We start from the raw sequence: 14191 nt of genomic DNA, 5'->3' as shown, positions 1-14191 counted from the left end.
GTATTACGTTTTTATTTCTAAAATGAAAGATTTCTTTAGGAGAAAAAATAAAATGTCTTTTCATCCACATAGGTATTGCCAAATACTGATATCAATTCATGGTCATGGATTCTACTTTGTCACAGTTATTATTTGGATGTCTAGTAACCTAGTAATTTTATGTATAGTTCAATTCCAAGAATTCAATTCCTATATTTCAATAATGAGATGCTTGTCTTGTACCCTGTGTGTACTTGTGCCACTCAGACAAGGTTTGTCGGTGCTGGCTCCAGTGTTACCTAAACGGATAGTCCTAATCATTCAACATTAATTAATATCCATCTTTCTTGTACCAGTTATCTACAGGGCTAACTTTCTTTTTGCTTTGCTTGCCAATCTCCCTGCAAATTTTTCTACCTTTTCTTCAAGACTGACCTTTCATAAAGTGGATCACCTGTTATCATGTTATTTGAGGTCTGGCTTCCTTGATGATCTGCCTTCCTTCTTCCTCTTGCTATTGGGCCTGAGCCTAGTTTCTGCCTCACTCCCATCACCTCCCTTAGTGTATCTAGTTTCTCTGGACTCTCCCAGTCTAGCTTGTCCATCTACCATCCAAGTTGTAGCTCTGGAACCAGGAAGGGCAAGTTTTTGAGAATTAAGGAAGTCAACAGGCCCATGGGCTTTTCCTAAGACAGCAACAAATGGATTTTCTGTGATTTTAGAAAAATGCCCCAAATTTTGCAGACAATGGGACCTTTTAGAATGTAAGAATTTTTTATGATTCAGACTGGTAAAGAGTTAGTGGTAACTACCTCTGAGAGTGTGTGTGATCTAGGCCATTAAGCATTCGAAAATGCAGAGCAAAGTTTTCAGGGTGCAGAAGGTGCAGATTGTCTTGGAGGTAACAGGGAAAGAGTAGGGAAGCTTCCAAGGTCCAGGTAACTTAGAAAAACACAGGTTCAGATCTAGATGACATGGCTATTCCAAAGTCTAAATTACACGGAGGGTGTGGATTTGGCCAGTGTTCAATATTCACGTGAACAGTTAGGGACATGTTTCTAAAAGTTGAGAGACTCAGAGAAGTTCGGGTTTAGGTATTAGCTGGGGGCTGCTAGAGAAGAAAACATGATTAGAGACTCAGTAATGGCAACATCATTAGTGTGCTTATCTATACTTCACCCGGGTAGAATCCCTGACGTTCACTAACCTCAGAACTTGAAGGGCTAAGATCCACCTCCATTATAATATTCAAAATTTAGTAACTTAGAGATAATCTGAGGCTCTTCTTAGCTTAAATTTAGGTTTCCCACAATAATGCCATCGACCTTATTGTTTATTTTAACTTATTTATTTAATTTATTTGAAGGGCAGAGAAACTCAGAGAGACAGAGAGGCAGGGAGACAGAGACAGAGGGGAACCACCCATCTTCCGGTTTACTCCCCAAGTGCCTGCAACATATTGGACTGGGAAAGGCTGAAGCCAAGGAACACAGAACTCAATTCAGAACTTCATGTGGGTGGCAGAGACCCAAGTATTAGAGCCATCACCTGCTGCCTCCAAAAGTACACGTTAGCAGGAAGCTGGAATCAGAAGTAGAGTTGGAACTCAGACCCAGGCACTCTGGTATGCAATGCAGGCATTTCAAGATGCTGTGCCAAATGCCTGCCCCCGAGGTCACTTTAAAGCTGAAGAATATAATCTCCAGAGGGAGAAAGAGTGAGGTATTGAGCAATTGACTTACCTGATTGTGGAGCTGGCATGTCCAGAAACTGTAGGAGAGGGCAGGCTAGACACTGAAACTAATGCCACTGTCCTGAGGCAGAATTTATTTTCTGATAAACTTGTTTTCACTCTTAAGACCTTGAACTGGTTAGATGAGGTCAACTCATGTTGTTGAAGATTATTTCCTCTTTAAATAGTCAATTGTTTGTAGTTTTTACTACATCTACAAGATGTCATCATGGCAATGAATAGATCCATCACAGAGGGAAAGATAAAGTAGGAATCCCAGCAAGCAGAATCAAGTAGAGGGGGTAGATTGTCATAAATGCAAACAGACATTCAGAACCCAGAAACCTGTAAACATTGAAGTCCTATAACAGATGATTAGGTAAAAAAACATAGAACCTAGTGATCCCCTAATTTTGAGGCTAATTGTGATATAGGTTTTATCTTTTTTTGTAAAATTAGGATGATAAAACAACGAAACCCTTGGAAGTAGCTAGTGCTCTGAACTTATGTGTAAAAATTCAAAAGTTTTGTTAGGCTACAGAGTAAATGTTTGCAGAAGAAAATCTGAATGTGTACATCATTTAAAGCAAGTGTGTAGACTGATCTTAGTTATATATAAAATCATTTGGAGGGGCCAGCATTGTGGCATAGTGGGTAAAGCCACCCACCGCCTATGACATCAGCATCCCATATGCGCACTGGTTTGAGTTCCAGCGGTTTCACTTCCAATTCAGCTCCCTGTTAATGACCTGAGAAAAGCAATGGAAGTTGGGCCAAGTGTTTGGGCCCCTGCCACCCACATGGGAGACCCAGACTAAAAGAAAGTGGATTTGAGAAGTCAAAAGACTTGGGTTCCTGTTCTAGCTCTGGCATCAGGAAACTGTGTGACTTTTGGTGAGAAAGTCACATAATTTTATTTAAATAATCAGAGCCTTCATTTAGTCACCCCCCAAAAAAACAGGAATAAAATGTTTTCAAGAAATATTATTGGGCCACCTGCAGCGCCAGTATCCCGTACGGGCTTTGGTTCTTGTTCCAGCTCCTTCTCTTCCAATCCAGCTCTCTGATGGCCCAAGTGTTTGAGCTCCTGCTCCCATGTGGGAGATCCAGAAGATGCTCCCGGCTCCTGGCTTCAGATTGGCACAGCTCCAGCTGTTGTGGCTATTTGGAGAGTGAACTAGCAAATGGAATACCTTTCTCTCTGTCCCTCTCTCTGTCTGTAACTCTACCTCTCAAATACGTGAATAAAGTCTTTTTTTTTTTTTTTTTTTTTTTTTTTTTGCCAGGCAGAGTTAGACAGTGAGAGATAGAGATAGAGAGAGAGAGAGAGAGAGAGAGAGACTTATAGACAGTGAGAGAGAGGGAGAGACAGAAAGAAAGGTCTTCCTTCCGTTGGTTCACCCCCCCAAATGGCCGCTACGGCCGGCACTGCACCAATCCGAAGCCAGGAGCCTGGTGCTTCCTCCTGGTCTCCCATGCGGGTGCAGGGCCCAAACACTTGGGCCATCCTCCACTGCCTTCCTGGGCCACAGAAGAGAGCTGGACTGGAAGAGGAGCAACCGGGACAGGATCCGGCGCCCCAACAGGGACTAGAACCCAGGGTGCCGGCACCACAGGTGGAGGATTAGCCTAGTGAGCCATGGTGCCGGCCAATAAAGTCTTTTTGAAAAAAGAACTATTATTGAATTTTTACATGAGAGGATGAAAATAAAAAGCACGTCTTAAATTGTAAACATCGTAAAATATAACACACAATTATTTCATAGTCAAGTATTTTATATTAGTTCAGTGGTTTCAGAATTCCATTTTAGTAGTTCAAGCACATGTTTTAATTTGTTGGTTTTCAACTATGATACAAAGTTTATATAATTTAGAAAATTTCTGGAATTTGTTTGGTAAGGATTTTTGTTTGGGGGATTATTTTTAAAGAAAAGAAATGAACAAATTATATTAAAATTTGGTTATTGTATTATTCTTATGTATGTCTTGATTAATATTTGGTACAATTAGAAGGAGAAAAACAGTTGTTGTCTACGATGTACTAGAAATGGACTTTAATCTTCTGACACTATTGTTTTTACAGTATTTTTCTCCTGTCCAAGTTGCCCAATCACAAAAGAGCAGCACTCTCCCTGTCACTTTAAAGTCAGGCTCAGCTGTGCAATCAAGCAGTTTCTTTTTGCCCACTGAAGGAAAGAAGGAGCACTATTGTCTTCTGGTAAAACAGGTTTATGCAGCGGCCAGAACAATGGATTCCAGGCTAACTTTAGTAACCGAAGAGTCTGTTAAGAAGAGCACCCTAAGGAAATACAAAATAATATGTATTGTAAGTACAGTTCCTAATTTTAGTCTTTCTAGCTTTGTAACAAATATCAAAAGTGTGCAGCTCCCCACTTGTGTTTGTTGGTGTTGCTATTTAAATGTAAAACTTGTGGGTAATTCTATCTTTATTCCTTATGTCAACTACAACGCAAGTTAATATTTTTAGTTGTATTTTGCAAGTGGGAACTTTGAGAAACAACAGGTTAATATTTGATTAAAAAGTCAGAATCCATGAAAGAACACTTTGCAGCACTGATTTCTTTGCATGTTATAATCTCCCCTCCAAGTCAGCTGTTTATTGCATGAATATTTTAAGACCAGAAAATGAAAAATCATTATATTTTACATTTTTTGCTGAACTATTGATTTTCCTATTTCACTTCATTCCTAGAGGTAATCTCTTTTGCCTCTCTTCTCTTTATTATCTTTTTATTCGGTGAAGTCCCCTGTCTTAAAGAAATAAATTTTTAAAACCTCCCCTTATTTTGTTACTCTGTCTTTTCTCTTCACCATGAAACCTTGAGAGAAAAGGGCTCCATGCGCCACCTCGGTCTTCTCATACCCACCCACCTCCTATGCTCTGGCTTTTTCTCGGTGCTTGAAGTCAGTTCCTTCCCATTCCCGCGGCTGCTTCCATGGATGTTGTTGAGTATTTTCTCATTTTGAATAATTGCTTCCATAATGACACTGAAATTCTCAGTTTTATGACTCTCCTCATTACCTGCATTCTGGACCCACTTACCTCTGCTCTCACTGCACATCACACACGTGCATTCTCCCGAAGCCCACCTCAAGATCTTTCACTTAGGCGATCTCACCTTCTGCTGTGGTTTTCAGATTCAGATCCTCAACAAGATTTCCAAGAAGCCACTCTCTCTGACCTTTTGCTGAGTCCGTGCCATTTGTTTCTAAAGCCTGCTTTCTGGCTCCTCGCCTGGGACCTCAAGGACAAAATCAAGTGAATTGCTTTTCTCTATGCTCATATCCTGCGCTAGCTTTTTCATTTCTACTTTCTCTGCTTTAGCCCATGTCACAACCCCTCTCTCCATCTCTCCAGCATTGTTTCACAGAGTAAATGATACTACATGCATCAGCATTGAGTCCAGTGACCATAACAAAACAAACTCTCAATAAATGAATGAACTTCAAAGATAAGTTAATTTTGATGCAAAAATCTTTGAATTTCTTGCATATTTTTTCATGATACACATTACCCACAAACTGTGTGAAGTATTCTTGTATTCTATTTATTTATTATTCCGAGATTTTAGAGCACTCTTTCTAGCTCTTAAACTATTTGTTATAGTTACCCCATCTTACCAATTAAAGAAATGAGAACATCCTCGAGAACAAAACTTTTGCATAATTTATTAGCCTTTCTTTGTTCGCTTCCAGTGGTTTTTTAGTATATGTAATTAAGCCCAATATTTTAAACTACAATTTCAAAAATACCCTAATTTTTCCAAGTTTCAACAATACTCCATTAAAGAAATTTAAAGATATCAGCTATATTCCTAGAGCTCTTTATTTAGCCTTGCTAAAGGCAAATGTTGGATTATCAATGACTTCTGGAGTTCTGAATATTCTTCCCACCATATGCATATTGTAAGAAAGTTTCAGACACAAGTGTACCCCCAAATCAAGATATTTTTTCAGAATGACATATTTAGAATAAACAACTATGAAAGATTAAAATGAACCTTTTGCACTCAAGGAGTTTACAGAGTAACTAAGAAACAAGCCACAAATATGTGAGATTTGTCTTAGTGAGAAACAGACACAGATTTACTACTACAAAAATTTTGAAGAATCTCAGGACAGCTAGATGCTGATTTTTCCAGCCAGTTTAAATAGTGGGAGAACTAAAGATAAGATGCCAACCAAAAGGTATTAGCATCCATATTGAGTTTCTCAATATTGGTTCTGTAGTTTTGTGTCTAGCTTCTCAGCACCATGACAAGGTGCTAATGGTACTATCAATAACCATTTCTGTCCACTTTCTGCTCTCCATTCATTCTCCCGAATGAACCCATACTAGAAGACCACTGACCCTTGTGGAATTTCGAGACTTCATGTAAGAATTATTTTCATAGCATTTTACTAATTTTCTTCAGTCATCAAGTTCACTTCTATTGTAAAAATTTACTTTTTCCAGTTGATTTTCAGAATGAAAACAAACTCCCCAAACCAATAGTTTATGTAATTCTTTATTATCTAAGTAAATTCAATTTTTTCCCTTTTGTGGAACTCATATGTTTGTGCTTTAAATGACAGGGTAGCCATAGGTATTGTTAAATGCTTTCCTAAACTGTTCCCATTCTTTATTGCAATGTAAAGTACTGAAGCTCTATTGACCTACATGTTTATCATTGAACTTTATGGATAGGGAGGAGGACAGTGAGAATTCTGTTGATTTATTTCTGGACTTAATCTAAAGTATTGATGCTCTATTGACCTACATGTTTATCATTGAACATTGGACAGAGAAGAGGACAGCAAGAATTCTGTTGAATTAGCTCACAACTTAATCTAATCATAGAATAAAGTCTACTACATGATAGAGCTTTGTCAGCAGTAATAAAAATGAATGGCAGAGTCTTTGGTAAGAAGCTTCAAAATTACTCTAAATCATTTGTTTCCTTTTTTGATATTTATATTTTAATATTTATCTAGTATTAATGATTTTCTAAGCTTGGTTCCAAGTCTTATTTTTTTCCAGAATGCAATTTTCATAGCTTTCATAGTTACAACTGTAGGAACATGGTGATTCTCTCACTGTATCTCCCCTCCTACCCACTTTCTCACCCCCTTCCTCCTCCTCCTATTCCCGTACTTATTTTTTACTAAGACCTATTTTCAATTAACTTTATGCAAATATGATTAACTCTATATTAAGTAAAGAGTTCACCAAATAGTGTGGGGAAAAAGATAACTGTTCCTCCTTAGTCACAAGGGCTGTTCAAAGTCATTGCTTCTCAAAGAATCACTTGTTTCAACAAAAGAGCAAAACCTATCACTTGCCAGTATATTTTGGGGGCACTATATTTTACATATGTTAAATGTGCTAATTATCTTCTGATCGACAGAGCAGGAAAAATAAAAAAAAAATCTCTGCTCTCTGGGAATTAAGTAATTGAGGATTTCACAATTCTGAAATGCTTTTAGATAAATGATCTCCAAGCAGGTGTCTAATTAAAAAAGAAAAATGGCCAAAAGTGAAGTAGCTCTTGCAGTTTTAATTCTTACTTGAATTCATTATATCTGAATTATGCATGTATTTGAATGAGAATACCTGTAATAAATGCTGTTATAAAATTCTTCCCAGACCTTCTTTCTCATTTTTTTTTTTTTTGACAGCCAGAGTGGACGGTGAGAGAGAGAGAGACAGAGAGAAAGGTCTTCCTTTGCCATTGGTTCACCCTCCAATGGCCGCCGCGGCCGGCGCGCTGCGGCCAGCGCACCGCACCTATCCGAAAGCAGGAGCCAGGTGCTTCTCCTGGTCTCCCATGGGGTGCAGGGCCCAAGCACTTGGGCCATCCTCCACTGCACTCCCTGGCCACAGCAGAGAGCTGGCCTGGAAGAGGGGCAACCGGGACAGAATCTGGCGCCCCAACCAGGACTAGAACCCAGTGTGCTGGCACTGCAAGGCAGAGGATTAGCCTACTGAGCCGTTCTTTCTCATTTTCAGACATTAAATAACATTATCTATCATTATTGGATCTGGATTCTGCCTAACTAGCATGCTGCAGGTGCCCCTTGTCCACTGACAGAGGGTAGTAATCTGTGTATTTGTATTATTTTAAAATGGTAAACATTACTTTTCCTTTTTTGTAATAGGTTCTTCTTGCCTTGTTGGTGATCATGTCGCTTGGATTAGGCCTGGGGCTTGGACTCAGGAAACCAGAAGGGCAAGGTATCCCCTCAGCTTTTCTCCTTACATTCGCTTGTTACTTTCCCCTGGTCTTCATCCATTACAACATGTCTCCCCACCAAGCTTTCTGTATCTTCCTGTTGGGCTTTCCTTCCCACCTATCAGAAGCCCACATTTGTAGTTAGTGCCATCCACTCTCGCTTTTGGACTTTCCTCTTTCACCCTCGCACAAGAACCTTTGCTCCTGGGAGAGTCCTATTATCCTAGGATCTTGCTTACCCCTCCTCACCTAACCAAAGGACTGATAACTGGATCCCAGACTTTCTGTCCCAGCTTCTTCTGTAAGCATAACTATCTGATGACAAAGTATCAGCCACTTGGTCTCAAGATCTTTGTTGCTTTATACCCAGAAACTCCCACCCTCTTCCTGCACTTTTATTTCACATTAGTGTTGTTCTATTCCTGAAATCTCACTATTTCTCATTAGGTGGTGTCAAATTCTTAAAAAGTTGTGTATAAAAAAGACTTCAAATGTTTTTCTTCTCATAAGAAGTGAAGAAAAATAGGAAATACATACCACACCTTACATCCTTTCTGTTGTATTCATTAGAATGAATAGTAAACAGACCATGTACAAGTGACAATATAAAAATCATTTTCTACAGTCTCTTTATATGTTGTTTTTATGTTTTTACTAAGATGAAGTATGAGGCCAGTTGCTGGGTCATTCCTTCCATTTTTCAATTTGATAACTTTTGATTTGACCTCAGTGAGGAACATCTTGTCTTTCCTTCATTAGGAACAGTCTTGGTGAAGTTAACTGATCATTTTTCAGTTATGTTTTCACTTAAGAATCAACAAGGCAGGCAAGTGTTTGGCCTAGTGGTTAAGATGCTGATTGGGACACCCATATCCCACATTGGAGTGCTTGAGCCTGAGTTTTGACACTAGGTTCTGATTCCAGCTTTGTACTGATGTGCATTCTGAGAGGTAGTAGGTTCAAATACTTGGGTCCCTGCCACCCATGGGGAAACCTGGATTGGGCAACCAGGTTTCAACTTCATGGGCATTTGGGGAGTGAACTAATGGATGCAAGTCTCTCTCTCTCTCTCTCTCTCTCTCTCTCTCCTCAGATACATATATATACATACCTAAATAATTTAAAAAGTGATCAAACACCCAGTTCTCCTCATATAGCATAGAAAGGTGGAATTTAATGGTGAATATTGGCTGGAAAATTACTGTCTTCTCTTGGTCACTTGGTTGCTGTGTTTCTGAGCAGTAAGTAGTGCCAGTCCTACTAGCTCTAACACATGTTGCCTGTTTATTTTGGTGGTAATATTCTGATGCAAGTGCACACAATGGGAATCATTTATTGGCTGTCTTATCCCCCAAATCACATAAATTGATTTCAAAAGGCATATACTTGTACTAATCTCTAAACAAAATCTCCTATTGTTCCAGCTCTTTCACTCACTCTCTTCCTTACCTCAGTACATCTACTGGCTGGCTGCCCAGAATCCTTTTTCTTATTCTCTTCCTTTCATCTCAGTCTATCAGGCCTTATTTGGCATCATTTCCTTCTCTCTCCTACCCAGGGCATTGGTGTTCACCTCCTGGCTTGCTTTTGCCTCCACCCATAACATATTTGTTCCTTTTATTATTCCTCAGTTATTTAAAATTTTCATCCCCTTTATTATTTTTTCTTCTACCACATCTGTTCTTCTGAGGCCCAACCCTAGAGCATTACTTTCTCCAGGTAGCCCACCCTCCATAGGCAATGCATATTTTTCCTAGGATGAGTTTTAAAATGTATATGTGATCTTGCAAGTTTACTGTCTTGTGTATACTTGTTTTTGTTTATTCTTCAAAAGTTGAACACCATGGGGTTGATTTTATTATAATTTCTGATGATGCAATGGGGGAAAGCAGAGAAAAATTGTTTGCATTTATATTCTACCTGAAACATAGGCAATAAAAGTACAAATATCTAAACAATATATAATCGTGAATGTGTTCTAAAGAAACAACCAAGAGGTAAAAAAAAAATAGTGAATGTGTTCTGGAATAAATAAAACCAAAAGGAGGAATCTGAAATATGTAGTTGGGGTGCGTGTGTGAGAGTGTGAGTGAAATAGCTTTTGAATTAAGAGGGAGAGGAAGTGAGGGAAAGGAGCCAGCATTCCATATGCACACTGATTTGTGTTCCGGCTGCTCCACTTCTGATCCAGTTCCCTGCCAATGGCCTGGGAAAAGCAGCAGAAGATAAAAGTGGCCCAAATGCTTGAGCCCCTGCCACCCGCTTGGGAGATCCAGATGAAGTTCCTGGCTCCTGGCTTCAGCCTGTTCCAGGACTGGCCATTGTGGTCATCTGTGGAGTGAACCAACAGACGGACTATCTTTCTGTCTCTGTCCCTTTATGTAACTCTGACTTTCAAGTAAATGAATAATTTTTTTAATAGGGATACTTTGGAGAAGAACATTCCAGGTAGAGAGGAATAGCTTGTGAAAGAGCCTAAGGCAGGAGCTTGCTTGCCATGCTCCATTAAAGAAATAACAAAGAGACCATGCACTAGAACTCAGAGTACCAAAGAAAGGTAGTCATAAAATGAGGTTATCCTGATAAAGGGGAGCCAGATTATATAAGGGTTGGTATGTCAAAGCATGGTCTTTAGCTTTCATACTGCATGTAATGAGAAGTGACTAATGGATTTGTGCAGAGGAGTGACATGCTCTGGAGTACTTCTCAGCAGAATCACTGGGTCTTCTGTGTTAGATAGATAGATAGATAAATAGACAGACAGACACACACGACACAGTGGAATGGAAACAGAAGTAGAAAGAATAGCAACAAGATTATTGCAATCTTATGGACAAGCCCCAGGGTGACTGAATCAGGGTGATAGCTTACATCTCAACCAGTAAGAAATATTTGAATCTTGGGTATATTTTGATGTGATAGATGGGTTTTATTGACAGATTGGATATGGAATGAGAAAGAATATTTGCCCTGAATATCTGGAAATATGAAACTTCCACGGTTGATATGACAAAGGCTCTGGAAGGAGCTAGTTTTGGGGAAAAAAAAAATCAGGTAGTCAGTTTTGGAATGCTGTATTTGAAATATCTACAGATTTTCAGTGGAGAAATCAATAACAGTGTCAGATAAATGAAGCTTACCTTAGGGAGAAGTCCTGTTTAGGCATAGCCTGTGTGCTTATCAGCATTGTACATGGGGTTTAAAGTCATATAATGGGTTACATCAACCTTAAAGGGAGATGGGGGAAGAAACAAAGAAGGAGACCAGGAAAGAGTGGTCAGGAATGTAGGAGAAAAGCCAGGTAATTGGTGTCTCCTGGAAGCCAAATGCAGAAAGGTTTAAAAGAAAGTGAATGTAAAAATGTAAAGGTTGGGGCTGGCACAGTGGCGTAATGGGTAAAGCCACTGCCTGCAGTGCCGGTATCCCATACAGGCGTGGGTTCAAGTCCCGGCTGCTCCATTTCTGATCCAACTCTCTGTTATGGCCTGGGAAAGCAGTGGAAGATGGCCTAAGTCCTTGGGTCCCTGTAGCTGCATGGGAGACCTGGAAGAAGGTCCTGGCTCCTGGCTTTGGATCAGCATGGCTCCAGCCATTATGGCCATCTGGGGAGTAAACCAGCGGATGGAAGACCTCTCTCTCTCTTTCTCTCTGCCTCTGCCTCTCTGTAACTCTGCCTTTCAAATAAATAAATAAATAAATAAATAAATAAATAAATAAATAAATCTTTCAAAAATGTAAAGGTCATTTATGTAAACTGTGGCTTATCCATATCAATTTTTCTTTTCTTTGATTTTTTTTAAAGATTTATTTATTTACTTGAGAGGCATATTTACAGACAGAGATATGGAGAGACAAAGAGAGAGATCTTCCACCCACTGGTTTACTCCCCAGATTGCGGCAATGGATGGAATGGGCCAATCCAAAACCAGGAGCCAGGATATTCTTCCATGTCCTTAGCAGTTGCAGAAGCCCAAGCACTTGGGCTATCTTCTACTGCTTTTTCCAGGCCATTAGCAGGGAGCTGGAACAGAAGTGGAACAGCTGGGACTTGAACTGGCACCCACATGGGATGCTGGTGCCACAGGTGGATGCTTAACCTACTACGCCATAATGCCGGCCCCTGGGCTGTTCTTAAGATCCATGAAAATTGCTGTGTGTGCAACTAGTACATGGTACTCTTTGGCATGTATCCAACGTTCCATTTGACTTATGCCCTCTCCCAGTGCTAGGCATCCAAATTGACGTTAGTTTTTTAGGACCACACAGTCCTGCAGTTTTCCTTAAGGACCTGTGTGATATTTGCCTTGTTACATATCAAGGAATCGAATGACAGGATCTAAGGGCGTGTGTCTTCTTTACTTGAGTAAGGAATCCCAGATTGCTTTCCAGGATGGCTGCCACAACCTGCTCCACTTTCACCATGCATTCCCACCAACACATGGCCTTATCCAGCTCTCTAATTTTTGGCAGTGTAAAGTTGGATATAGAACAATACCTTTTATTTCAATTTTTGTTGTTCTGTATTGGCACTCCAACTTATGTTGGTTTCCCTTTTTATTTTGTGGACGATTGGTATTTCCATCAACTTGTCTATTTTCTTGGATCTCATGTTTTAGAGTTTCATTTTCCTTTTTTTCTTCCCCTTTTTGCTAAAGAACATCCTTGGTAATCTCTTAAGATAGGATAGTTGGAAGATACAAGTTGAGCATTTGCCTATATAAAACATTCTCATCTTAGCCCAATGCTTAGTAGTTTGCCTAGATATTGAATTCTAAAATTAAAATAATTGTCTTACAGAAATTTAGAGACATTTCCTTCCTGTCCTCAAGCATCAGTGTTACTTTTAAGAAATTTGATGACATTTTGATTTATGATCCTTTGTACATTGCCCATAATCTCTCACTGTGAACTTTCAAGATCTCTTAATCTTGTTACTTTTTCATTTGAGTTTTGCCCTGGACAATTTTGATATAATAATTTATGCTTTTCAGTTCTGGGAATTTTATAATATGATTTATTTAATAATATAATGTTCATATATTTTCAGTTCTGGCAATTTTATAATATGATTTATTTAATAATATAATGTTCATATTATTTCACTACCTCTCTGCTTTAAGATTGACTAATTAGTAGCCATAATAGCACATGCAACCCGCTTTGTCACATTAACAGCAAATCCATTGTCTAGGAAATGAGGGCATGGAATCTTCTTAGGGACTATAATTCTGCCCACCATACCCCTCTCTTGATTATTTTCATGATTGCACTCATACTTTTATTTCCAAAAATAACATGCTGAATGGTACTTCTTTTTATTTTTAATTTTTAAAATTTTTTTAGATTTCTGTATTTGAAAAGCAGAGTTAAGGGGGGATTAGATGGGGAGGGGGGGAGAAAGCTCTTCTCCCTGCATTGTTTCTTCTACAAACAAGTTTTTCTTCTCTCTCTTTTTTCTTTTTTCTTTTCTTTTTTTTTTTTTTTTTTTTTTTGCCCTTTGTCGTCTTTCATGCTGGATGCTACCTGTTGTTCTCAACGCCTGGTGGCCATCTGTTCAGATTTCAGAGTAAGGATTGCTCATCTTTTCTCGTCCCAGCCGTTTTCTTCTGTGTGTGTTGTCTCTGCGACAATAACTACTACTTCCTAAAGCCTCTAGATCCTGATTCTTTTAGTTTGGAGTTGAATAGGGGTTGGGTAGTCACTGCTGCATGTCCAGATTTTCAATCAGTTTCCCTGTATTCAACCTTGTGTCTGTCCCCCTTCTCTCACCTGGTGATGTGTGGTATCTCCACGTCCAGGACTACAGTATCCAGGGACCCCAGGGAAAGCCTCTCGGCTTTTACAGCTCCAGGGACTCCCTCCTCTTAGGCACTTAGTTATTGCTTCCTTCGTTTTGCTGCTTCTGTCTTTCAAGTTTGTTTTCCTGCCTTTATCTTCTAATTCTTTTACTTAGTGTGTTTATCTATTTTGAAAACTTTTATTCTACTCATCTTGTGAATAAGGAGGTTGAGGAGATAACTGAGACTGATCAGCTATATTTAATGAGAAAAACTATTTCTTCCAAATAATAACACAAACATTCCTCAAACTTTAGAACTGTGAGCAATGTTTTAAGATAAAATTCTAATGGCATCTGGGAATGCTTATGAGTTATTTTATGTACATATAATAATGTAATATAATGAACTCCATTCTTGGATGTACCTTAAGGTTTTCACTTTTTAAAGTACATGCAATTATAGGTAAC

At 39.1% G+C, this 14191-nt stretch overlaps 1 protein-coding gene across 2 annotated transcripts in view; it reads left to right on the top strand.

Moving 5' to 3' along the window:
- The first annotated feature begins 2996 nt into the window (after positions 1-2996).
- The window catches only part of ENPP3 (ectonucleotide pyrophosphatase/phosphodiesterase 3), a 97341-nt gene continuing 86146 nt past the window's right edge, over positions 2997-14191 (top strand). Inside the window, exons 1-2 of one of the 2 annotated variants that reach the window (XM_008263526.4) lie at positions 3872-4037; positions 7871-7946. In XM_008263526.4, the coding sequence (XP_008261748.2) occupies positions 3960-4037; positions 7871-7946 (154 nt within the window). In that variant the 5' untranslated portion in view covers positions 3872-3959. Of the gene's footprint in view, positions 4038-7870; positions 7947-14191 lie in introns of both variants that reach the window. The other variant, XM_070074616.1, reaches the window with a different exon arrangement.

The sequence above is a fragment of the Oryctolagus cuniculus genome, chromosome 5 (genome assembly GCF_964237555.1).
Source record: "Oryctolagus cuniculus chromosome 5, mOryCun1.1, whole genome shotgun sequence".
In the NCBI taxonomy this organism is placed as follows: Eukaryota; Metazoa; Chordata; class Mammalia; order Lagomorpha; family Leporidae; genus Oryctolagus; species Oryctolagus cuniculus.
Note: the sequence above shows the minus strand (reverse complement) of the source record. Positions and strands in the feature narration are given on the sequence as shown.